The sequence below is a fragment of the Erithacus rubecula genome, assembly GCF_903797595.1.
Source record: "Erithacus rubecula genome assembly, chromosome: 3".
Classification (NCBI taxonomy): domain Eukaryota; kingdom Metazoa; phylum Chordata; class Aves; order Passeriformes; family Muscicapidae; genus Erithacus; species Erithacus rubecula.
The window spans coordinates 109425683-109449641 of NC_136689.1; the positions used below are offsets into that span (position 1 = coordinate 109425683).

A 23959-nucleotide genomic window follows, 5' to 3' on the forward strand; every position below is an offset into this window, starting at 1 on the left:
TAACTTGTTTTCACATTACCTGAACATGCTAATGAACCCATCCTGTGCAATTTAAGTCTCAAGACCCTAACACCACTCTAAGCCAGTCTTTCTCAGAAAGTAACTGCTAGTTTAAAAGCAAATAAAGACTTAAGGACACACTGATAACAGACAGAATAATTCTTTCCAGTGATTCCACTGTAACAGCCACTCTTATCAAAAACAAATCAACATGCACTACTCCCTTATCTCCAACACACACTCAGTCCCCTATTTAACCAAAATAACTGAAGTTCAGTTTAGAAATTATGTTTTCCACCTTCGTTTCTGCAAGGCTACGAAACAGCTGTGTTCAGACAACATGCAGAGACACACCAGACACCACAAAAGACCTCAAAATAACCCTTGCCCTCTTCTCCAGAGCTCAAGTCTGCTGCATACACTTCTAATTATAAACAGAGTAACCTGACATGGGGAGAGAGACAGCCCCTCTAATATGATCTCAGAAACTACTAACCCAAATCTGTGCTGAGCACAAGCCTAGAACAACACAACTGCAGCTAAGATAGATTGCTATTTTACAATCTACCCAACACACAGCTACTTGTACAGGGTGAACAATAACACACTTCCAAAGTGCAATTAGGTCTATCTTACAACAATCCACTATCTCAAAAGATCTCATTTGTATTTCCAGCTCTAAAACTGGAACAGTTGAAGTCCCTTACCATGTGTTCTTCACCAAGTATTTTTCTTTACTACTCTCAACATAATAAAATAAAGCCATTTTGAGTTCCAGGCAGCATTTAGAGTAAGTACCAATATATCTATCAGTACTTACTCCAAATGCTGCCTGAACTCAAAACTCTGCCAACTTTAATCTAAACTTAATGATGTTAAAATATCTAAATTCTTTCTTGTTAATATTTGATTCTTGGCACAAAAGTTTGTATTAGACCACAAGATAAGAGCAAGGTCATTTCTTCAATGTGCTTCGTCTTTTAAAAATTTCTCAAGGTACTACATACTAAATATTCTTAAAACTCAAATTTATCATAATAGTGTACATTTTCATCATTATTATTATTATGCAGCACTTCCCTCATCTATGGAGATGAACTTTATAGAAGGGTGTATATGGGAGAAGACAAGCAGCAATAGCTTTATATCGAGAGTATCAGTTTAGATTGCATATAACGGAGAAATTCCTTACTGGGAAGATGGTGAGACACTAGAACAGGTTGCCCAGAGAAGTTGTGGATGTACCATCCCTAGAAGTGTCCAGGGACAGACTTGATGGGGTTTTGAGCTACCAGGCCTAGTGGAGGGTATCACTGCCCCTGGCAGAGAGTTGGAACTAGGTGATCTTTAAGGTGCCTTCCAACCATTCTATAATTCTAATTCTATTTATAGTATTATTCCTCACAGTACTTCTCTGTTGTATCAAATTCAACTGTCTGAAACGTTTTTCCATTCTTGTTACTTCACCAGCATTGCTTTTACCCTACAGTTAAACACACCTCCAGAAATGTAAGTCCTTCCAGAAACCAAACAGCACAATCTACTTCTGACAAACACATATGTGAGTACAAGGAAAAAAAAACCCAAACCTCAACCTGCTCATTCTTTCCTATAAAGAAATAAAGGTGAAAGCTTAAAATATGAACCACAAGAATTGGCTCATGTCTAGGACATACCCTGTAATTACTTCAGACAAAAACAAATGACACACGAGAAAAAAAGCTAAAGTTATATGAGGTCTAAACCAATATTTCTAGGTTTCTCAGGACCAAACATGACTTTTGTATTTCATATCTGGATGATGTTGAGTAAAAAACATGAGCATTACCAAAGGTCAGCTCATTTAAATCTCCCAGTATTTATATTAGTATTTCTACCTCTGGATCAGGAGCAGCCAGTACTTTTGGGGGTCAGTGAGAAAGAAAAGCGAGCACTAATCCACAGAACTGCCTGAAAGTCTACTAAAGAACCGAAAGGAGAAACCGAAGGGAAAATTCATTACAGGACACACGGTTCCTCGGGAGCAGGACCAAGTAAACAGCCGAGGGAGAGGCAGAACAACGTTTGTAAACACACAACGCTTCGGCACGGCGCTCGCCCGACCGCCGCCGAGGGCGAGCACGGAGGCGCTGCCAGGCTGAGTCATTCCTTGTAGTAACTTCGCCGCGAATCCTCGCCCTGGCAGCGGAGCCCCGGGCAGGCAGCGAGCACCCCGGCCCGCCCGGCAATGCTCCCCGCCGAGGGCCGGCAGCCACCGCCCCCCCACAGCAGCCGCGCCGGGGTCACTCCGCCGCCCGGGGCCGGCTCCAGCCGCGGGATCCCGCTCCTCCCCGAGCCCCGCTCCGCCGCCTCCCGGCTCTTTGTCGCCCGCCCCACGGGCACAGCCCTGCGCCCGGCGCCGGGACCGCCGCCCCTCGCCAAGGCCGCCCTCCCGGTACCGGAGTCCCCGCCTTCCCCGCGGCTGGGAGGGGCGGAACGGGGCGCCGCGGGCAGCCCGCTCGTCCCCGGCAGCGCTCGGCACTCACCGCCGGCTCCCGCGCGGAGAGCGCCGCTCATCCCGCGGCGGTGGCGGCGCGTCCCCCCCGCGCCGCGCGGCCGGGCCCGGCGGCTCCGCGGGGGTTCGCAGCGCTTCGGCGGGGCCCGCGGCCGAGCGGGGAGAGGCGGCGGGCCGGGAGAGGCGGCTCGGCGGGGCCGGCGGGGCGGGCCGGGGGCCGCGGGGACCGGGGGAGCCCTGCCTGGGGCGGCCGCCGCCGCCGCCGGTGTTTGTTGTTGTCGTCAGCCGCTTCCGGCGCGAGGGCTGCCGGGAGGGGGCGGCCCGCGGGAGGGACCGCGCGGCGGAAGCGGCGGCGGCTCTGCGGGCCCGGGCGGGCGCGACCCGGGAGCGCTGTGGGATGCAGGGCCCCGAGCTCCGGTGGGTGCAGCCCCTCTGCCCACGGCACCGCACCGGCCGCTAGGCCGGGGTGCTCAGAGCGCCGTCCGCCCTGGCCCTCGGTGCTTCCCGGGTGCGTTCAAGATCGTCCCGCCGTACCTCTGGGCAGCCAGTTCCATTTCTCACCACCGTCACACTACGGACAGTTTTCCTATTATCTAATCTAAACCTCCTCTTTTTCAATTTAGACACATTTACCTGCGTGCCCTTGTAAGTAGTCTTGCCCCGTGTTTCCTCCAAGTTCCCTTAAGGTACTGAAAGGCCACAATGCTTTGGTCACCCCAATGCCTTCTCTTCCAGGCTGAGCAATCCCAGTTGTCTCAGCCTTTCCCCACGGGAGCAGTGCTCCATCCCTCGGGTCGATTTGATCTCCTCCTCTGGACTCCCTCCTGTGCTGGCACCCCGGGCTGGATGCAGCACTGCCGGTGGAGTCTCACCAGAGCAGAGGGGCAGGATCACCAGCCTGGTCCTGCTGGATCCTGCTTTTCATCCAGCCCAGGACACCACTAGCTTTTGCAAGTTTGCCCTTGGCCTTACCCGAGCGGGAGGTTTATTTCATTTCATTTTAATCTGAGATGAAAAGAGACCAAAAGTTTAGGAAATCTACAGAGAGGTTTAGGTATCTGTCTCCAGTGTGTTTTGAGTTTTATTGTATAGAGCTATAACAAAATAACTTGTGTGCTTCATTGATATTTGGAAATTATAAAAAGAGATTTTAAAAAGAGATATTTTTAGATTACTTGCTAAACTTTCTTACACTCTGCACAAACAGAAAAATATCAGCTTTTACTAGAGAAACTTAAACACTTTTGCTATGAAATGTAACTTACATCTACAGGGATACCAGTTCCTACCAAAATTCTAGGTATCGCCTGTCATGTAAAGAAAGTGACATCACTATGGCCAATCCAACCAAGACTGTCTGTTTCCCAAACACACAGGAATTTTTTTAAGACTAAAAGTTGAGAGCTGCTAGCAAGGATAAACTGGAAAGAAATAAAAAAAGAAGGATTCACAGCATGGGAATGAAGGGCTGTCTGCCATTTTATTATTTTTTCTGCCATAGGCATCGACTGTTATTTAAGCATTTAAGATGATGGCTGATTGCATTCCCAGTTGCTAGGAGGCAGAATTTAGCAAATGTTCAATTCATCCCTGTGCCAGCAAGTGAGTGTGGCCTCAGGTGTTTAGGCCACACTCCCATCCCCCAGGGATGGGCCCTCACAGAGCTTTTGACATAAAGGAGCATTGGGGTGGGAACTGACCTCTTATACCTGTCTGAGAAAACAAAAGTAAACCTCACACACACATCACTTTTGGTTTCTGTTTTATTACAAGTTTCTTTAGAGGCTTGGCCCACAGAACTTTTCTTTGATGAGGACTTTTCCACATAAATCAGAGAAGAGTGAATTTGAGAAGAATACAAGCAAGAGGCTTGTTTGACTCAGAGATGCAGGAGAGGATCACAGTGGTGGTGGCATCAAGGACATCCTCTATCCACAATCCCTTGAGAACACCATATAGCTGGATTGTACTTTCTCTGCTGCCTACCTTCACCTCTCCTTCCTTAACATACACCATAGGCAGCAGGTCACGGCAAAGCAGGTCATGGCAACATTATGGCCAGGGTACATTCAGACATGGAATATACTCTGCACATAAGAGGAGGATTGCCAAAAAGAGTGCAAGCAGGTCATGGTCCCTAGCACAGGAAGGACATCAACAGGCTGGAAGGAGTCCAGAGGAGGCCACCAGGTTAAGTAAAGGGATGGAAGATCTTTCCTATCAGGAAAAGCTGAGAGAATTTGCTTTGCTCATGTCAAAAAAAGAAAAGGCTTTGGGCTGACCTAATTGCAGCTTTGCAGTACCTTAAGGTACTTCTCACAAACTGGACCAGGCTTATAGTTTTCACAGTAAACTTATAGTAGCCATCTCTACTATGTTGGAGAGCTTCCTACCTGTTTAAAGGCTATGTTGAATTGTCACAGCCTGTCCAGACAGGAATTGCTTGGCCTTTTAAAGAAAGCCCCCAGTTGCCACCTTGTGGCACCCCATAAAGAAGTACTCCCCTGCACTGCAGCTTGTTAAGAGATGTGTCCAAATTCTGAAAGACACCTTTGGCACTTCAGGCTACAACAATAATGGAGCTGGAAAGACATCAGTACTAAAACAGATGTAATGTAATGGGAAGTATAATGCAAGTTCCTATCAAAGCGATTCAAGGCAGCTTTCTCTAATATAACACTGATTATGTCAAAGCTGTTTTATTTTAGTTCTGCAGATGTTGACTTCTGCTTTTTGCATCTCCTGAAATGGTCATCTTCTTCATAAATTTTTTATTGTGATGAACACTAACCTTTAGTGTGAAAGTAATGGTATCCATTGAACTTGACAGAACAAGTGGCATGCATGCCATCAGAAGTCAAAAACAAAACAAAACAAAACAAAATCAACTTTTGAGTTTTGTAAGCCTGAAGCATGAATAAGCCTCATTAAAATTCTTTTGAGGAGAAACTAGTTAGAGTGACCTCCTGAAGTTTGAGAAGCTGAGACACTGGCAAGGGAAGCAGCAGCATCTCTTCAAATACTGCAACAGCAGTACTGACAGGGCTTATAGTTTTCTGGCAAAGCACCTCTACCAGTCAGGCTTTCAACAATTGCATAAAATGAGGCTTCAGGCACTTAAGCACAGTTCTGGTTTTTGCAGCACGTGTGGGACAACTGTTGATTGATTTGAGAGGCAGCTCAGGCAGGACTGAAGCAGGAACTTTGGTTCTGGGGAGGAAGCAAAGTGCTGCTAGCAGAGCAGGTTGTTCTGGCTTGTTCTTGTAACATTTCATTATGTTGCTTCCTCTCAAAGTGTTCCAGAGCCACTTAATGCCAAACAACTAATTACAGGGTTTTTTCATGAGCCTGTCTGAACAAAGCCTAAAATTTAACATTATATCTAGCACTCCTATCGTAAAAAGGCAGCATTTTATGAAGAAGTTTTTACTCTAGGATATAAGAAAAGAAACCATTGAATCAGGGTTACTGAGAATTCTTCACATTTTCAAAGTGCTGTCCAAAATGTAGGTTATTATTCTTTTTTTTTTATAGGATCCACCTATATATTTTTTCACATTCTCAAAAGTAACCAAGAAGGTTGAAGGGGTTTTTCACTGTGCGCTTTTAATTTTGGGTGCTAAATTTGGCATACCGAAGACTGTGTCTCTTAAACTACATTTATATGGAGCTATAATCAGAGAGCAAAAAGAGCAGGCTGCTCTTTAAGAGAAGGCAAACTAGGAGCCAAGGCTGGCAGCAAGGGACACTGTCATGGACACGGGGCACAGTCCCACAGTATCAGTGAGGTCTGGTGATGGTTTTTATGTACAATTGTTATGTGTATGCCAGTAACAGACCAATACTGTCAGTATTTATTTAGTTCCAAATGTACTTCAAAACCCACATCTTCCTATTTTCTTCAGCTCTGCTTGCCAGAAAATTGCCCTGTGTACTTCTGCTTCCCTTACTGCTGTCTCTTGGTTTAACCCCAGGCAGCCACCAAGTACCACAAAGCTGCCTGCTCACACAGCTCCCCTCTGCTGTGAATGGGGAGGAGAAGCAGGAAATAATTGTAAAACACATGAGTTGAGATAGAAACGTTTTAATAATTCAAATAATTTAATAGTAAAATAATGATAATAATAATAATAGCAACAACTACAAAAAGAGAGAGAAATAAAACCTGAAACAGCCAAGTGATGCCTAAATCAGTTGCTCTCCACCCACTGACAGATGCCCAGCCCTGTCTTGAGCAGTGATCAGCCCCTCCCAGCCTCAGCTCCAGTTTATATACCAAGCATGACATTCTATGATATGGAACATCCCTTTGGTCTATTCAGGTCAGCTGTCCCAGCCATTCTGCTTCCTGGCTTCTTGTGCACCTGCTGACTGCCAGAGCATGGGAAACTGGAAAGTCCTTGACTTGGGATAAGCCCTGCTAAGCAACAACTAAACTATCAGTGTGTTATCAACATAATTCTCACACTAAATTTAAAAAAAACCACAGCACTGTACCAGATACTAAGAGAAAAATTAACTCTGCTCCAGTTAAAACCAAACACCTTGCTGTCTTCATCAACTTCCCTTGATTTTTGCTTTGTTGGGGTTTTTGTTTGTTTTTTCTTTTTTCCCTTTTTCAAATACTGGAAACAGCAATATTTATTCCTCTGCTAGATCAGGCTGATTTTTAAACCCAAGTTCCTTCCTTCTCTGTTGATGCTTTGTGGCATCTTGCAAAGTAATCTCAAATAAGTATTTGTTTTCAATTTAAGTCTTCCTCCAACTAAACAGCCATTTCAGAAACCAATATTTTTTAAAGGACAAATTTCTGTTCTGACCTGGAATACACAAAGCGAACACCAGTCTTCAACAGCACAAGTGCTCCTGCGTGTTTTGGGAGAGACTTCAAGAACTTCAATGGTCCTTTAATGTAGCCTGGCAGTCCATGGCAAACACAAAGTCATATCTCATCTCTTGCTTCTTTTCAGGAGTACTGACTGGTCCAAAAGCAATCACTAATTGTTTTTGAATGGCCAGTGACTCAAGAACAGCTGATGCCATTTTGAAAGCATGCCACTCCTTCTGACCTCGTTATGGATCATTCCTAACCAGTGATTTTAACATTGTGTGGCTTCCCAATGTTTCAGTAGTTCTGACTACACAAGTTTTGAATTCATAAGTGATTTTTCTTGTTTGCTGACAGAGCTCCTCACAGGAATGGAATAGTTAGGTTCAATATAACATCTAGGTCATGGGATCAGGTCTTGGTTCTGTGCAGAAATATGCAAAGGACATTTAAATCTCAGATTAAAAAGACAGAATGGACATACCCTCAGAAATGGTTAAGGATAGAAGCTCTCAAAGGAAAACACATCACCTGAATAATCTTGTAAAAATCCCTTGTTGTGCATTTTCATTTAAGAGGCTCCACTTTTGTACCACCACTTCTGCTCAGCACTCAGATGAGAATGAGTACAGCAAGGTCAAACAAGCATTACAGTGCAGACTACATAGAACAACAGTAATATTCTTAGTAATATTGATAGAAAGTTATAGCTGTGTAAGCATTACTGAATATTTAGTGTTACTGAGAATAGAATTCCCATTCTTTACTGTCTATCAGCTTTGGTTTTTTTATATTAAAGCACTGAAGTCATGTTCATAAAATCATAGAATGGTTTGGATTGGAAGGGACCTTAAAGATCATCTACTTCCAACCCTTCTGCTGTGGGCAGGGACACCTTTAACCTGACTAGGAGCTCCATCCAACCTGGCCCTGAATGTTTCCAGGGATGGAGCATATGTTTCCAGGGATGGGGCATCCACTACCTTTCAGAAAGACTATTCCATCATCTTAAAACCTTCAGTGTAAAAAACTTATATCTTAGACTTTTACTAAGGACTGGAGTTGGGGAGATGCTAGTGAGCAAATTGGTATTACTCATAGGCCTGTATTCTATTTTTTCCCCTTTTAAAGGGATTTTCCCGCTCTTTTCCAGTCAGTGGGAACTTTGCTGACGTCTCAAATATGATGGAAAGTAGCTCAGCCACTTTCTGTGCAAGTTCCTTCAAGACTCATGGATACAACTTATCAGGTCTCACGGTCTTGTTACCTTCAGAATCCTTAGATGGTCTCAAACCTGCCCTTCTGCTATAGTGGGCAGTTCCTCATACTTCCAGTCCCTGACTTTACCTTCTGCAACTCAGGTGTTGTTGCTGGAGCACATGCCAGTGAAGACTGAGGCAAAAAAAGTCATTGAGTACCTCAACCTTCTCCATATCCTGGAGAACTCCCCTGTTCCCTTCTGGAGTGGACCCACATTTCCCCTACTCTTTCTTTTACTTCTTATATACCTATAGAAGCTTTTGCTGTTGTCCTTGAGATCCCTAGGTAGTTTTCATTCTTTCAGGGCTTTAGTTGTCCTAACCTGATCCCTGATTATTGGGACAATTTGCCAGTATTCCATCCGAGTTACCTCACTTCCACCCTCTGTAAGGCTTCCCTTTTCCGTTTTTGTCCATGAGTTCCTTGTTAATTCGTGCAAGTCTCCCTATTAACATATAAAATCAGAATTTTAAAATTTAATTCCTGCTAACAAAAAATCAATTACATGTGCAGATATTTCAGTTGAAGAAGTTATACCAGGACTTTGTTTGGCCTGTACTGCTAAAAAACTGGATGTATTTTAGTTTTTACAGTCATGAAAAAAAAAAAAGTATACTGTCCCCATTTACAAAATAGCATTCTAATGATCTTTCTGTTCACAGATGACACACTCTGATCCTTTCTTCATTTGCATCACTCACTCTCCTGGTTTGGTAACCATAAAGACAGAATCTGGAAACCAAGGGGTACAAGCTTCAGCTTCTCCCTTAGCCCTGCATGCCAGTGGACTTGTGTCTCACTATAACCCGTGGGACAGTGTGGGAATCCAGATCCAAATGGCAGTGCTGTGCCAGGAGCAGGGATTTTAGGCATCTCCAGCTGAAACCTCAGGCTACAAGCCAGCCAGCATCACAGCAGCTGGCCTGGAAATGTACCTCATCAGGCACTCAAGAGTTAAATGCTTCTAGACTATGTCCACTCCTTCTATATTTAGCTTTTAATGTGCAGTCTATATTTGGAGGCTAGAAAAGTATGGTTATATTTAATCTGAGTCACTAATTTAGACATTTGGGGGTTTTTACATTTTGTTAATAAGTACTAATTGCCTTTTAAAAATCTAAAGCATCTAAAGCATTTAAATCTTTAAGCATCTAAATTCCTCTCTCATTCCCAATCTTTCTAGTTATACAAACTTCAAATTCCTTAATATTTTTATTAATTTATTTAAATAAACTACAAAGAGCCTTAAATCAAATTAATAAAACCCACTTTGTACTTACATAGAAGTTAATTGCTAACTGAAAATACAATCTATTAGCATATTGAATGCTATTTGTCCTTTTTTCTGGTAACTTATATTATTCAATCCTTTTTCTTTCACTTATATTTCTGAATGGAATAGAAACAAAACCATCTTCCTTTTTTTACAGCTCCCAGGGACCCAATTCAAAGAATTAGTCACTGACCTCAATTAACAGAGTAAACTGAAATGATGAACTAAGTACACTGAAATGGTGATTCTTTGCATTTCCAGAAGATACTATACCTTTCAAATATTCCTAAATACCTAGCTACATTATTTTAAAAGATACTGTAGGAGTAGACTAATTTAAACTAGGTTTTAAATCTTTTAAAAAAAAAAAGAAAAAGAAGAAAACTGACTATTCTGAGTGCACTTGCATTCATTACTCATTCTTAGGAGCTTTTTTATATTCATTGATGAGATCAGGCGTGGGTGCTGGTAGAGTCTTCTTTCAGAGCTTTGCAGCTTTGGAATCTGCTCTTCCCTTGAGCTCTCCAATACAGCAGCTCAGATGGTTTGATTGCATCATTTATGTTTCCCATGCATTTTAAAAGCTTGTATAGATTGTTCAAATCTGTGCCAACAGGAATTCTTTAGATAGATGGAGATTGTTGGGCTATTTTGCAGTTAGAAATACCAAGGCTTTTAAATTCATGCCTTTCTAAAATAAATTTCTAAAATTATCTCATCTAGTACATTTTTATGCCGGTGTATGAAGGACAACCAAATAGAAACTGACCCATGCAAATCTCTAGTAATTACAAATTACTGTCTTCTACTGAACTAAGCAAGTTAGAGGTAATTGAGACCAATGCCTGCCTAGTTATTTGAGCTCAGGAAAGCAGGAAAAACTGTGTCAAAACTGTAATCCCAAGTCTGGCTCACTGGAGGGCCTGGTGATGTACATTTCCAGGCTGACTGCTGTGATGTTGGCTGGCTTGTGGCTTAAGGTTTCAGCTAGAGATGCCCAAAATCCCTCCTCCTGCCACAATATTCCTGCTTCCTTGAAGACTGATTTTGATTTTCTTTTTTCTATTTTACACTCTAGGTACAAAATCAGATTTGTAGATAAAGCTTAGCATTGCTTTTTATTTAGCAAGGAAGAAATTTACTTCAGTAGTAATATGTGCTTTACTCAAATGCATAATTCTAGTCAAAATTTACTTGTTGGAGTCCATTTTCACAAAATTTTTCTGAGCAATATTTACTGTTCTTAATTCTTCTAGCTGTACTAACTGAGTTGCACCATTGGCATCATAAAGAAAAATTATGTTGTAGATGTCAGGTCAAACTACAGATTAAGCAGTTTTATTTCTTTGCCCTTTTTGAACATTGCCATAACATGAATACTTCCAGTCTTCTGAAGTTTCCCTGATTTTCACATTTTTATTAATAGTAACTTCAGTGGACCACAGCATAAAACAGCAAGTTAGCTCAACTTATTTCAATTCCATCTCTGTCCAGTCACTTTCTTAATTAGCAGCCAATAATTTTCATGTCATTAATAGTTTCAGCACTTTGTTGTAGGCTCACTGTTTAGTTCTAGAACTCTGGGGACAAAAAGAGACCCCTGCCTTGACTGCTATGGACCATGTTTTATGGCTTGGAGTTCACATTACTCCTATCAGTTTCTTTTTTCCTCTGTTTTGTTACATAATACTAATTAGTTTTGTTACTGATGTTGTTAAATTTTGAACTGTATTTCTATATAAGTGGAAAAGCTCTTAGCAGTAGTTCTATCTAGATTGTGAAATTTGGTATTTTTATCTGCCTATTAAAAACTTTTTAAGATAATTTTCATCATTCATTTTAATTTAAATGTTTGTTTTCAATTACTTTTTCTCAGTACTTTGATCTCCGGAAAGTTAGTCAAAAGTAAGTGCCAAGTTTACATATGTCCTTTAATCTTAAAAAAATATATCTGTTTTGAATATAAAATAAGAGCTGTTGCTGGTCACTGAGCTGTCACAAAGACTCACTTAATTTAGATTTATCTGAAGAAGAAATTGTTGATGGTTTTGTTCCAGCTTAGTTATGAGCTTAACTTTTAAAGATGGTACTGGATAAACTGTCATAAAAATTTTTATTATTTCTCTACATGGTAACTCAATGCCATATAGAAATTCAAGGATTTTGTGCAATTATCCATAATTCAGAAATTCTCCAGACTGCAATCTCAAAAAGCCTTTTTTTTTTTCTACACAGCCTTAAGGTCATTACGCTTGTTAACTTTTTTGTGAAGTGTGTTCTGGCGTGTTGGAGGGGTTTGTGATTTTACTGCTGGCAGCTAATCCAAGGATGAGCACACACTGCTAATGCTCTATATGGGATCTCAGACCATGGAAGCAGAGAGGAACTTGCTTTGCACAACTGTAGGAAACATGGTGTGGCTCAGGCAGGGCTGCAGAGCCAGCAGAGTGGAAATCCACCATGGGCCAACCCAGCCTGAGCTCTGTGTTCTTGCAGCTATGGCACCACAGTGTAAGGAACAATTCAACAATGTGTTTAACACAGTTAGAGGGAAAAAAAGAAGGAAATATTAAGAAGGAGAAAAAAGAGGCACAAGTGAGAGTAAGCAAGATCCAAAAGTGGAATTAGACACAGAAACATTACTCTTCAGTACTTGGTGACAAGAGGAAGCCTTGGAAAACCTCAGAAGATAATTTCAGTTCAGCTGTTTTTGGAAAGTACCCCTCAATCTTCAGGAAACCCACACAAGGATTTCACAGTGAATTTCATATGATCTTTTTAATCATTCTGCCGTGGCAATTTGTTCCTAAAGACAAATTTTCATATTTCATTGAAGTTGTCGACATTTTGTTCAATATGTAGTAGATTAAAAAAAAAAAAAAAAATCCTGCCTCTTAAGTAAGTGCAAAAAAAAAAAAAAAAAAAAATCTAAAAGCAAGGTCTGAGATGTAGGATAAGGCCAAGAATTCTGTGGTGTTACCAAAGACAACTAGTTCATTTCCTCTAAGCCTCAGTGGGCAGTTGGTTTAGATCCCAGTACTGTAATTTTGTCATTTTATAACAACATTTGTTTATCTAGGTTTTTTTCTGTTCACTCTGATGGCTAATAAAACCAATATACAACATGTACATTTGCTTGTGAAGGGGACAGTAATGGCATATAGGTCGTCTTAGAAAGCAACACTACTTTCTGTGAAAATGATCGAAAATATGTGTGTCCAGCAAGAGTATGAAATATAATGCCTTCTTATTTACTCTTCCTCTTGGAATTTCATTCACTGTCTCCTGCTCCCCTTGTCCTACTTGCCCTGGGTTTGTAAGCCAGCAGGAGTGGCATCTCACTGATACATAATCCTTGTTCTTGAAACATGTGCAAAGAAGAATACAGAAAGTTACCCACTGTACCATCAGATATAGACACTTTCTACCCAAACAGTAAAATGCTTTTTTTTTTTTTTGTTTTTCTTTTTTGAACTGGAGAAATAGCAGAGTGTTTTCTGCTGCTGTTAGCTTTAGGTAATAGACAAAACATTTCTCTTTTTTAAAGGAACTTCTTGTGTGCTGCACTAATATCTGAAAAATACAAAGTCTAAAAGTCCCTGGATGCTCCCTGGATGCTCCATGGATGCTGGCTTATTGCTTGCAAGAGTGTTTTGCAGTACTGAAACCACAACGCTAGAGGACACTGCTAGTCCTTTACATTTTTAATCTGTCTGAAAGAAAGTTTTGGGAGCTCTCAGTTGGTGATAAGAATTGCTTTTAAAATTCTTTAAACATGCATGGTGTGCAGTATATCCACTCTTGATATATGGTTTCATAAGTTTTCACACTTTCTTTTGGATTGTTAAAGATGTATTTTTAAAATAGTTCTTTTATTTTATTTTTTTTTGGAGTAAGACAGCCATCCCAGAATAGATAAGAAAATATATATATTAAAAAGAACAATGATCTTAGCAACCTGTATGCCAATCCTGTGCAATTTATGTATTTCTCTCTAATTGGTTCTTAAGTAATTTCCCAAACTCTCATTTAGTGAGGATGGATTTAGTTTTTTATATTTTTCATTAAAGGACAGCATTAGGAATATCTACTGTATTCCAATGCAGAATATCATATATAGAATCCTTTGTGAGGCTAGGAAAGTTGCTAGAAAATTATTTTAAGTTTATTCTATTTCCTTTTCAGTCAAACGATTGCAAAGTTGTCTGAAGGTCTTTTACTATTTCTGAAATTTATATCCTTGAATATTTCTAATGCACTACTAAACAGCAAGCAGAAATTTAGAGGTCCAATGCAGCATGACATCAAATGTTCAGGTGCTAATAAAGATACATGTACTTAGTTTCACAAAGGATTGAAGTTTTTTGAAATGCTTATTGGATTCCAAGTTATGTTCCAATTGAAAATTACCATGTTCACAATTCAAAGATAGCTATAGAAAAAAAATGGAAGGAAATGACACTTAAAATTTATAGAAGAAATTGTTTTCTTACAGAAAATGAGTTTAAATGCTTTCAGAACATTGAGCTAATGAAATTTTGTTTGTTACTAACTGAGGAAATAAGAACAGTGTTTTCTTGCTCACTGAAAACTGGTCAATATCATTGGTTATTTCTAGATACAGTAAATACAGTAAAAATTAATTTAGGAAAGTAGTACTAAATAGGCTGAAACCTTTATTTTCCTTACCCTTTTAAGTTCAATATCTACCTTAATCAAGAATGCTGAGTTTGCATTACTCTTCTAGTAACTGCTAAATTATTATTTTAAAATGAAATTTTTGTGAGGACATTGGTTTTTTTATCTTAAATTTTATAGACATTGATCCAGATTCCTTCAGCTAAACCTATAATAATATTTCTGCCACTTTGCAAGGATGAGAAGATGAATATGAATCAGTTTTTTGTAAAATTTTGAATCAGTGCATCTTTTACCTGTTCTTCAATAATTATTTTTATTATTATTATTATTGTTGTTGTTGTTATTGTTAAAAAAATAATCGGTGGAGTTCTACTGTTTTGTGGTTTCTGGGTTGGGTTTTTGGTTGAAAAGGCAACTCTTTTAGGTATGATTTTTTAAAACAGCCTTTTATTAATATTGTTCATGTTAATAAATTGCCTTTATGTAATTTTAAAATTTAAAATTATTTAGTTTCATTATACTTCCTTTTGTACTTGGAGTAACATTTATGAAGTGAACAAATAATGAACATTTGGCACCAAACTTACACTAACAAACAAATATTAATGCTCTGTATTAAGTTTATAATTTTAAGTATCTGGTGTCATGGTTCCTTGAAGCCAAATTTACCAGGACTAGATAGATTAACATCATCTCATATTATTCATGTTTACTTTTTAATCCTGTTTCCTTTTACAATCCTGAATACAGTCCTCACTTTGCTCAAAATACTTTGTGCAATGTTTGAATGTTGTGAAATGAAAAGTGAATTTGGTCATGTGGATGTGACAAGAGCATGTAGGTAGAAACAATAATTGCATATGATCTTTCATTTTGAAAATTAATAAATATTTCCTTGAAAAGGTGATCAGCTATTTTCAGTGCAAACTTGCTAATTAAAATTAGAAACATGGGTGAAGAGTAAGGCTCAAACATATAAGCTGTGAATATGGCTCTGTTTTTCACTGTGCAAATATATAAATATAATATATTTAATATATTTAATGTTATTCTTTGGGCAATTAAATTTGTAGTTGTTGAGGGGGGGTTAATTAAGTCGAAAAAATTAGTGTTTCATTCTTCTGTGCGTTCTTGCACTCTTCTTCTTCAGCAAGCTCTTGCAGAAAGTACTTTTGTACACTAGATGACAGTGAAAGTAATTACAAACAAGATTTTGATAACTGGTAATTGAAAACACATTCTGTAAGGTTATCTACTATGTTTACTGGTGTTATTTATGGTGTTATATATTTTGCATGTAAGAAGAAGTATAATCAGTGTTGTCAGTTTTGTTAAAATATGTTTTTGTGTTATTATTCTGAATGTTAATGACCTCATTTTGTTTATTTTCTTTGAAAGCTGTGGCATGTTTAATTCAAAGAGAAATGGTTTTGTGACAGAGCTAAGAGCTGAACTTGTACAACAGAAGGACAAGATCCATACTGCGTTTCATTTTATATTAGACTTGAAAGAAGAGGTTCATAGCAGAAAAATTAAAAGAACTTGTATGGACAATAAAGAAACATTCTTTTTATTTCTCATTATCATATCTTGATAAGGCCAAATGTTTTTTTTCCTATACTTTATGACTTTTTCTGAAAATCACAGCTTCTGGGTGAAGTGAGCTTGTGGCTCATGGTCATTTTCAAACTAGATGTCAATCTCTGAAAAATAGTCTAGTATCCAAAATCTTAGATGTTGAATATCTACATCTACTCCTGTTAAGGAGCTATTCCATCATTTCAATTTCCTTTTTCCTGCATCCAGCTCACAGCCAGAGTTAAGACAGTTAAATAAATGTAAATTATACTCTGCTAAAAGGTGTGCTTTTGAATTCTTTATTCAGTCAAAACAAACTTTATCTATAAATTCAAATGCAGCAAAGCTCTGCAGTCTGAAAAAGCATTCAACTGAATTTTTTCTAGCCTTGAGCTATTCCTGCTATCAATAATAAATCCAGTGTAATAATAAATGAATTAAAGCACACTTTTTAATAAGCATCTTTGGAAGGAGCAGAATAAAAACAGTCAGAATAGTTTAACATGTGGCAAAGCCAAGGAACCGGAAACATATTTCTGTTTCAAAGGAAAACAAGAAAATTAAAAGCGCAGACAGAAAAGAAATATGCTGTTACAAGAAAAATGGAAAAGTTATATAAATCTATGAGAATGGGACACTGCATTTTAGATGGATGAGATAGCCTACCAGAACTTTATTTAAAAATCATGATGCCTTTTCATAAATGGAGACAGTATGTTTTGGAAAGTTAAACTGGGAATACTAGTTAACAGTCTTTGTTACAAACATATAGCTGGCAGTGAAAAAGAGAACCTTCTCCAGAGGTTGGATTGCAAAGCCTTTGCCAGTTCTCAGAAGAACTAGAAAATACTGTATCCTGTCTCACTAAAAGTTGACAAATTTACACCCAAGATGTATTTCAAGAATATTGAGGTTTTTATGAAACATAGAAACATTTATCTAGAGCAAATGACAAACAGAATTATCTTAGATTTCTTCAATGAATCTAAATCAACATGTGAATGAAAGTATATATTTTTTAACATACCATATGATTTAATTGGTTTCAGGATAGTGGAATAGTATAATGAGTACAATAGAGCAGTATGGGTTGTGTATGGGTTGTCATGATAGTACAAAGAGCTCCTCATACCCAGCAAGCAGTTCTTACTATAGCACAATAAAAAACACAAAAGGGATGGGTGAATTGCTTAAATCATGTCACACTCAGGTAAGGTTAATGCTAAATGCTGATTAAAATGCTGATTTTAAAAAACAGAAAAAAAAACCAAAAAAAAAAAAAAAAAACTGAAGAGAGGACTATTTATTTTCAGTCAAGGAAACGTTAAGGCAGAGTAAAACATGCTAAACCAGTGTGTCCCCTCATTTTTCTCTCTGAAAAGTAAGTGAAGCTAAACAAACACAGAGATATCTTTCTAAGCCATAGTCTTTCCAAGCTTATTTTGCAAGTCAGTGAGGAGTCCTTACAGAAGTTCTCTCAAGGACTGTCAAAAGTCTCTGTGTTTAGAGTAACCTGAAAATGGTGAAATGACATTTCTCCAGGGCTACAGAGAGCCCCAGTCACTGTCTGGATAGCAAATAATATATGTCAGGGGGGTTTGCCTGGGAATAACTACCTTTTGCTCAAGTTTTATTTCACAGACTTAAAAAAAACCAAAAACTGTTAAACAGAGTCATGCTTTGGGCCAGGAAGTATTCCTGGGAAATGAAAATATAGTCCAGCTGGTTAGTGTCATCATTTTGAAAAGATTCAAATTGAAGGCATTCCTGACATAATGCTGTTGTACCTGAAGAAGCAGGCTACATACAGAAAATGAAATGTTTCATAGATAATGCATAAAATAATGCTAAGCTCAAAATTTTTATGCAACCTTTTTAAACTGTAAAGTATCTTTTGACAGAACAGTCAATTTACTACTGCATGGACATGCAACCTTCCATTTCTATACTTTTGCAGTAAATAGCACAGTCTCCAGCAGCACCTTTTTATAACTATTCTCAGAGAGATATTCTGATTTATAAAACTGCTGCAGCTACTACTGTTGAATAAATGACTGGGAAAACCATCACTCATTTCTTATTTTGGGTGAAATAATTGTGGGTGTTTCTCTCCAGACTTTTCCCATACACCATTTCCATGAAGAGGGATGGGGGTGCACTCCTTACTACAATTAGTGGGGATTAACCACTTATTTCAATAAGGTCAAGATTACATTTTTATGAAGATCTATATATGTCCATGTAATGCAGTAGTGGCTGTGTCATAGTTTTAAAAAGACAGAAGATACACAAACCCTTTCATCTCTGAGGCAGAATAATTGCAAGCATAGTACACAGCGTGCAGATGAGATGATAGAGATGTTCAGGGAAGTTTCATTAAACAAAGTAAGTTTCAGCTGTGCAAATGATACATTTATCTGATAAATCATCACTGCCAAAATGTGTCACTGGACAATGAGTGACAAAGAGTAGACAGATTGTAATAGCTCTAATGTTGGGTTAGCTGGACAGTGTTTAATCAATTTTCAGCAGTTCAAGGGAGGCATTTATTGCTTTCACTGACTTATCAGAGTGATTAAATGTAGCCATTTATTACTTTCCTGGGAAAGAACAGATATCCTCTCTGCTTAACTTAACCTTAGAATCACAGAATATTTTAGTCCAGAAGGGATTTCTTGGCTTGTCCAGTCATCTTTTAGATATCTGGAAGGATGGAGATTTCACATCTTTGATTAACATACTTTAGTGCTTAACTATTTTATTTTTCATTTGTCCTTGTACCTGTCAGATTTTCCCCTGCTACTGCTTGAGGGTACTGCCTGTCATTCTATTCACTATAGAGAGGCTGGAGAGAGAGTCTTCCATATCCTGCATTTATGTAGCTGAAGACCAGTTACACTTTTAGTCATCTCTTCTCCAGTGTGAAAAAAGCCACCTTCTTTGGTGTTTCTTCATATGTTAAACTACAGCACCCCAGCCATGTTAGAACTTTCTGCTGGATTTTTTCCAGTATCTCAGACTCTTTTTTTTGCAGGGGAGGAGGAGGACACAGAAGAGGACAGTTACCCTTGCAAATATGGAATAGAAAGGAGTAATCACTTCTCTTGACTTCTTGATGCACTCTTGCTTATGCAGCCACACCATCACTACAGGGGAGCACTACAATTTTACCTAAATTCTTGTCTACCATCATCCCAGGCTATTTTCTGCAGGGCAAATCCCCAGTCAGCAGGAGCCATAACTCTACTCCTGATAAGATAATTTAAAAAAATTATATTTGTTTAAGTAAGTCAGCTCTAATTGTGATTCTGAAATATTAACTTATTCTTGTACTTTATCAAATAATTTCCTAGGTGATAGAGAATTTTGCAAAAGAAAATCAGATTTTTTTTTCTCCAGATTATATATATATAAATTCTCTCAATTTTAATTTCAGTGTCTTGACTGAATTAATTTTAATTTCAGTGTTATGAAGATCAGTGAGGTTTTGTTACAGAACAGTTATATTTTGTTAACTAGATTTCATAAATACAGCTTAATTTCACAAGAATAGAGATTGCACTATTTAAATGAAAACTTATAATTTCAGCAAATGTGTTAAGGCAGATTTCAGGAGCTGTAGATTGTCTTGTAAAACTGTTATTTGAACCAAGCCTTGTGTTTGTGATTTAACTTGTAAAACCTCAATAAGTATCAAGCCAGCTTCTCAGTGACAAGGCTGTGCCATCAGTTGGGTTGGGATAGCAACAAGTGTCTGGGAACCTGAATAACCTTCCATTCAAACAGCAGCACCTTGGAACTGTGACAGCAAGAAAAAGCTGCTTCTCTGCAGCAGATGAGACCATGGTAATGGAAAACCAAAAATGAAATATGCATATATAAAGGAAAGACACTTCCACTGGTTAGAACCATAGTTTTGACTTGGCAAAAATGTGTGAAAGTTGAAAAATTTGCTTGAGTTACTGAGACTCCTAAATTTTGGCAAGGAACAGAATTTTAGTGCTAGAGCAAACTCACTAGGAATTCTTCCTATGGTATTAGGCCAATAAATTCACTCAAGCCCATAGCTAATTCTTTCAAATTGATGCCTGCATGGAAGCACCTAAAACTAGCCTGCAGGTTCAAAAGCAGCCACATCATGAGAAATGTAATAGATGTACTGTAACTGTGACAACTTGTTATCTTCATTTTTCCATTCCTGAGTATAAAATCTATTTAAAGGTATGTTTTTCCTCCCCTGCAGAAATTCACCCTGCTGCTAGTAAAGGTGAATGGAGTTCAACTAAGTGAAAAATGACTTCTTAGTATGGAAAGTCATGCTCAAGTTGATTTAGAAATGTCAAAATAAGGGATATCTGAGAAATAGTTGTCTAAAAAAATTTTGTCTTCTTATGTACATAATGGAAGTCAGGGTACAGACAAAAGAAAATTTGAGGGGGAAAATTAATTTTAAAAAAATCTTTCTTTGATGATGCTAAGTAATAGATAAAATTATTTTCATAGCTTCTTCCAAATTCATTAAGGGATTTATTAGAAGGTATAATAAGAGATATTTATTTAAATTTCTAGTTATTAAAGGTAAATGATTGAAAACTCTAATTATACTCCTTGAAATTCCAGGCTTAAAGAAATGCTCTGAAACAGTATTTTCAAACTCATTCTTTGAAAAAACCCCCAAACACTTAAATTGAAGATAATTTTTGGGAAATAAGGGGAATATACTATAACAACATAGAATTTACAGGAATGAGCACAAACAGGAGTGACAAATGTGGGAGAAACAGTATTACTCTGCACTACTGTGGCTGAAATATAAACTGAGTATGTGCTGCTTTCACAGTCATCACTAAATACAGATTATGGTATCATACATTTTGTATGAGCAAAGCAGACCTCTTTCCCTCAAAACTAATAAGTCAGCCAAAACCAATTAGAAATCTGTGGTCCTACTTCAGCGTGCATTTGATCTAAAAGAGTTTAAAACCTGATTGTTTCCTAAATTTAAATTTTACAACAGGAAGTCAGTTGAATTACTTTTTGCATTATAAAAGGCTAAACCCTTTATTATATGTATTTACTAGTAAAACTAATTTTCACAGTGGAAGTATTTAAGGATTCCTTTAAGTAATAGCATTTACAGTTTTTCATAAGAAATGTGTCTTCATAACAGAAAGATATGCTAGATTATTTTAGTGAGTTATTCACATGCTTTCTCAGTGTCTGGTGAATATGTTCAGTGAATGTTTCATTACTGGCTTGAGAGGACCTGCATGTTTATGTGAGCAGAAAGAAAGAAACCATCTTAGATTGTTTGTCCATTTTTACTTGGTGCCAGGAGATTGCTGCTATTTTGAGAAGTTCAGTCTTCAAGACAATTCAATAATCATATCAAACAGCAGAAAAATGAAATGTGCAGAAAAGCTGAGGAGACTAAATCAAGGAAAAACTTAAAGCAAGAGAAAAGAATGATGTTAGGAGTTATATAGTTATGAAAAGCAAAGATGGCACAATATCTACACAACATTAATCTTTGCACGAAAATATGCTCAGGGAAGAAGAATTATGAACCAATATTAGTATCCATTTCACCATATATATGTATTTAGGAATGTCATAGTTCCAGTTATTCAGTAACAGATACATCCACAAAGTCTGGAAAGAAATGGAGTGAGGGAACAGGAACCTAAGAAACTTTTGATAATTTTGTTGGCGTTTTATGTACATTTGGTTTCCAAATATTTGAAATGGAAATGGAGAATCAGGAGAGGATCCCATTAGCTGGTTACTTCTTCAAGGATGATCAGTGACAAAGTGATGTGCAGTATGAACCTCAACAGCTTTAAATTTCAGAGTTGGTACTTCATTAAAATTAGTTCACAGTTCGCAGCTCTCAAAGGCTAATTTTATGAAGAGAAAGAAGACTCACAAGCACTTATACCCAGCTCATCATGAAGGAAAATCATTAATTTATACTTAAATTTGTTTGAACAGTCGTGTCAGCTATTGCTCCTGTTCATTGCTTCATTTGCATCTATGATTGTTTGTGGAGCTGTTTGAAAGGCAGGGAACAGGGGCAAGTTAAAAATAGCCTGATTTCACTACTGGTTTAATTTCCAGCCATGAATTTCCCCTTCCAGTTGATCACAATATGTTAATAAGAGAGTGGGAAAGAAGCAGGGATTGGGGCTGGAAGCAGCCAATTCTTTTATTGTAAGAAATAACTTAATATGCTGGTAACTCTACTTGGAGTTTTGACACAATATGGCATCTGGAATGTACAAGACATGGAAATTCCTGTTTGAAACACAGCCTCAATTCTTCTGCTTGGGCACCTGGTTGAAATGCTTTCAGGTTGATAATTTTGTCCACTAGTATTTTTTCATCCCTTGAGAGCTGTCTGTGCAACTTGATCACAATATTTTACCCTCTCAGAGCATGACCACGGAGAATTATGGAGGAGACAAGGACTGAACTTATAGGGAACTGAAAAGCAGAAATCCCATCCTGCAGAAAATTCCAAAATTAATTACTTTTACTTGTATTCCACATCAAATCCTCCCCTAGTTCATCCAGAATGAAAAGGTGATGGTAGAATGAGGAGCTGTTTTAGCTATTTGGAAAGCTGAGGAAAGTTGATCCTTGCAAGACTGAAAGTTTGAATGAAAAATAATTTTCATTAAATACAACAGCAAGTGACCTAGATATACTGATAAATATTGATACAATACAAAATTCAGACTACATTTTGGGTCAGTACAATGCAACATTTGTGTCATTTCTTAAGAGAAATGACAGTGAAATACCTCTCCCATGATTTTTTTTTCCATATGAAATCTTATTGCTATTATTAATGAAGAGGAGAGATTATTAAGTGGAGAAATAAGCACATATCTTGCAGAAGAAAAGTGAAATTCTCTCTCTTTTTGTTAGATGATCAGTATAGAGCAATAAATTAGGGATTTTTTAAATGCCTTTCCAAATGCCTAAAATGTTCACACGTAGGCTCTTCCATCTGCTTTAGCTATCTAAAGTGTTTTTGAGTTTGAACTACTTTCCTTATAAATCTTTCAGAATTCTTCAGGAAGAACTGAAACCCTCCAAAGGACAGCTTGATTTTTTTACCTATCCTGATTTTATGTCTATAAACCGTAAGCAAGGCTGAGTGTGTGGTCACTTCACATGGTGGAGCTGAACAGGATATGCTTTACCAGATCCAAGTAAGTGCCTGACAATATTTTCATGGGGAAAAGTTCTGTGTATCCAGGCAGCATCTCTCTTGTTTCATGTTGTGCCTGTGGTCTCTCATACTCCCCCTGCTCCATGACGAGTCTCTGTCTTCTTGGGATGGTATCTTGGGTATTATGTGTGAAAGTAAAAAATTTTTTTTCTATTTGTGGTTGGTGTGAAAATATACTCTTTGAACACATTTAATACAATCACATTTCCTGGGGTTTTTGATGACAGTGCAATTTTAAAGAAGACTAGGAAGACTTCAGACTAAGTGGGCTTAAATCAATTTTATTTTCTGTAAGGGATGTTGTTGTATCTTTTCTACTTCACCTTTGATGGGAGGTGATACAGGAAAATACAAGAATGCTCCTACTGAACAAGTGAACATTAAAATTAGATGTTTTATTCAGGTAACAGTCTTCCTTAAAATTACGAAAAAAATAAAAAATCAAATGTTTCACAATGTACAATTATGAATTAAACTACATCTCCGTGCTGGAGAAAGTACATCAAGGCAAGAAATCCAGAATCACAGAATCATCAAGGTTGGAAGAGACCTTCAAGATCATCTAATCCAGCTGTCAACCCAGCACCACCATAATCACCCCAAAACCATATCCCCAGATGCCACACACAGATATCTGCAGAGATGGTG

General features: G+C 38.1%; 2 protein-coding genes across 3 annotated transcripts in view; both read right to left on the reverse strand.

Moving 5' to 3' along the window:
* Nucleotides 1–2799, reverse strand: part of RB1CC1 (RB1 inducible coiled-coil 1) — a 64922-nt gene extending 62123 nt beyond the window's left edge. For both annotated transcript variants that reach the window (XM_079299846.1, XM_079299845.1), the window contains exon 1: nucleotides 2526–2799. The gene's annotated coding sequence lies outside the window, so the exon portion shown is untranslated. The remainder of the gene's footprint in view (nucleotides 1–2525) is intronic.
* LOC306799033 (uncharacterized protein) lies at nucleotides 1346–23396 on the reverse strand (the record flags this gene model as incomplete). The annotated part of the gene is made up of 4 exons (XM_079299549.1): nucleotides 1346–1436; nucleotides 2003–2497; nucleotides 8905–9027; nucleotides 23283–23396. The coding sequence occupies 4 exons, from the start codon at nucleotides 23394–23396 to the stop codon at nucleotides 1395–1397; spliced, it is 774 nt and encodes a 257-aa protein (XP_079155675.1). The 3' UTR covers nucleotides 1346–1394.
* Nucleotides 23397–23959: the final 563 nt, after the last annotated feature.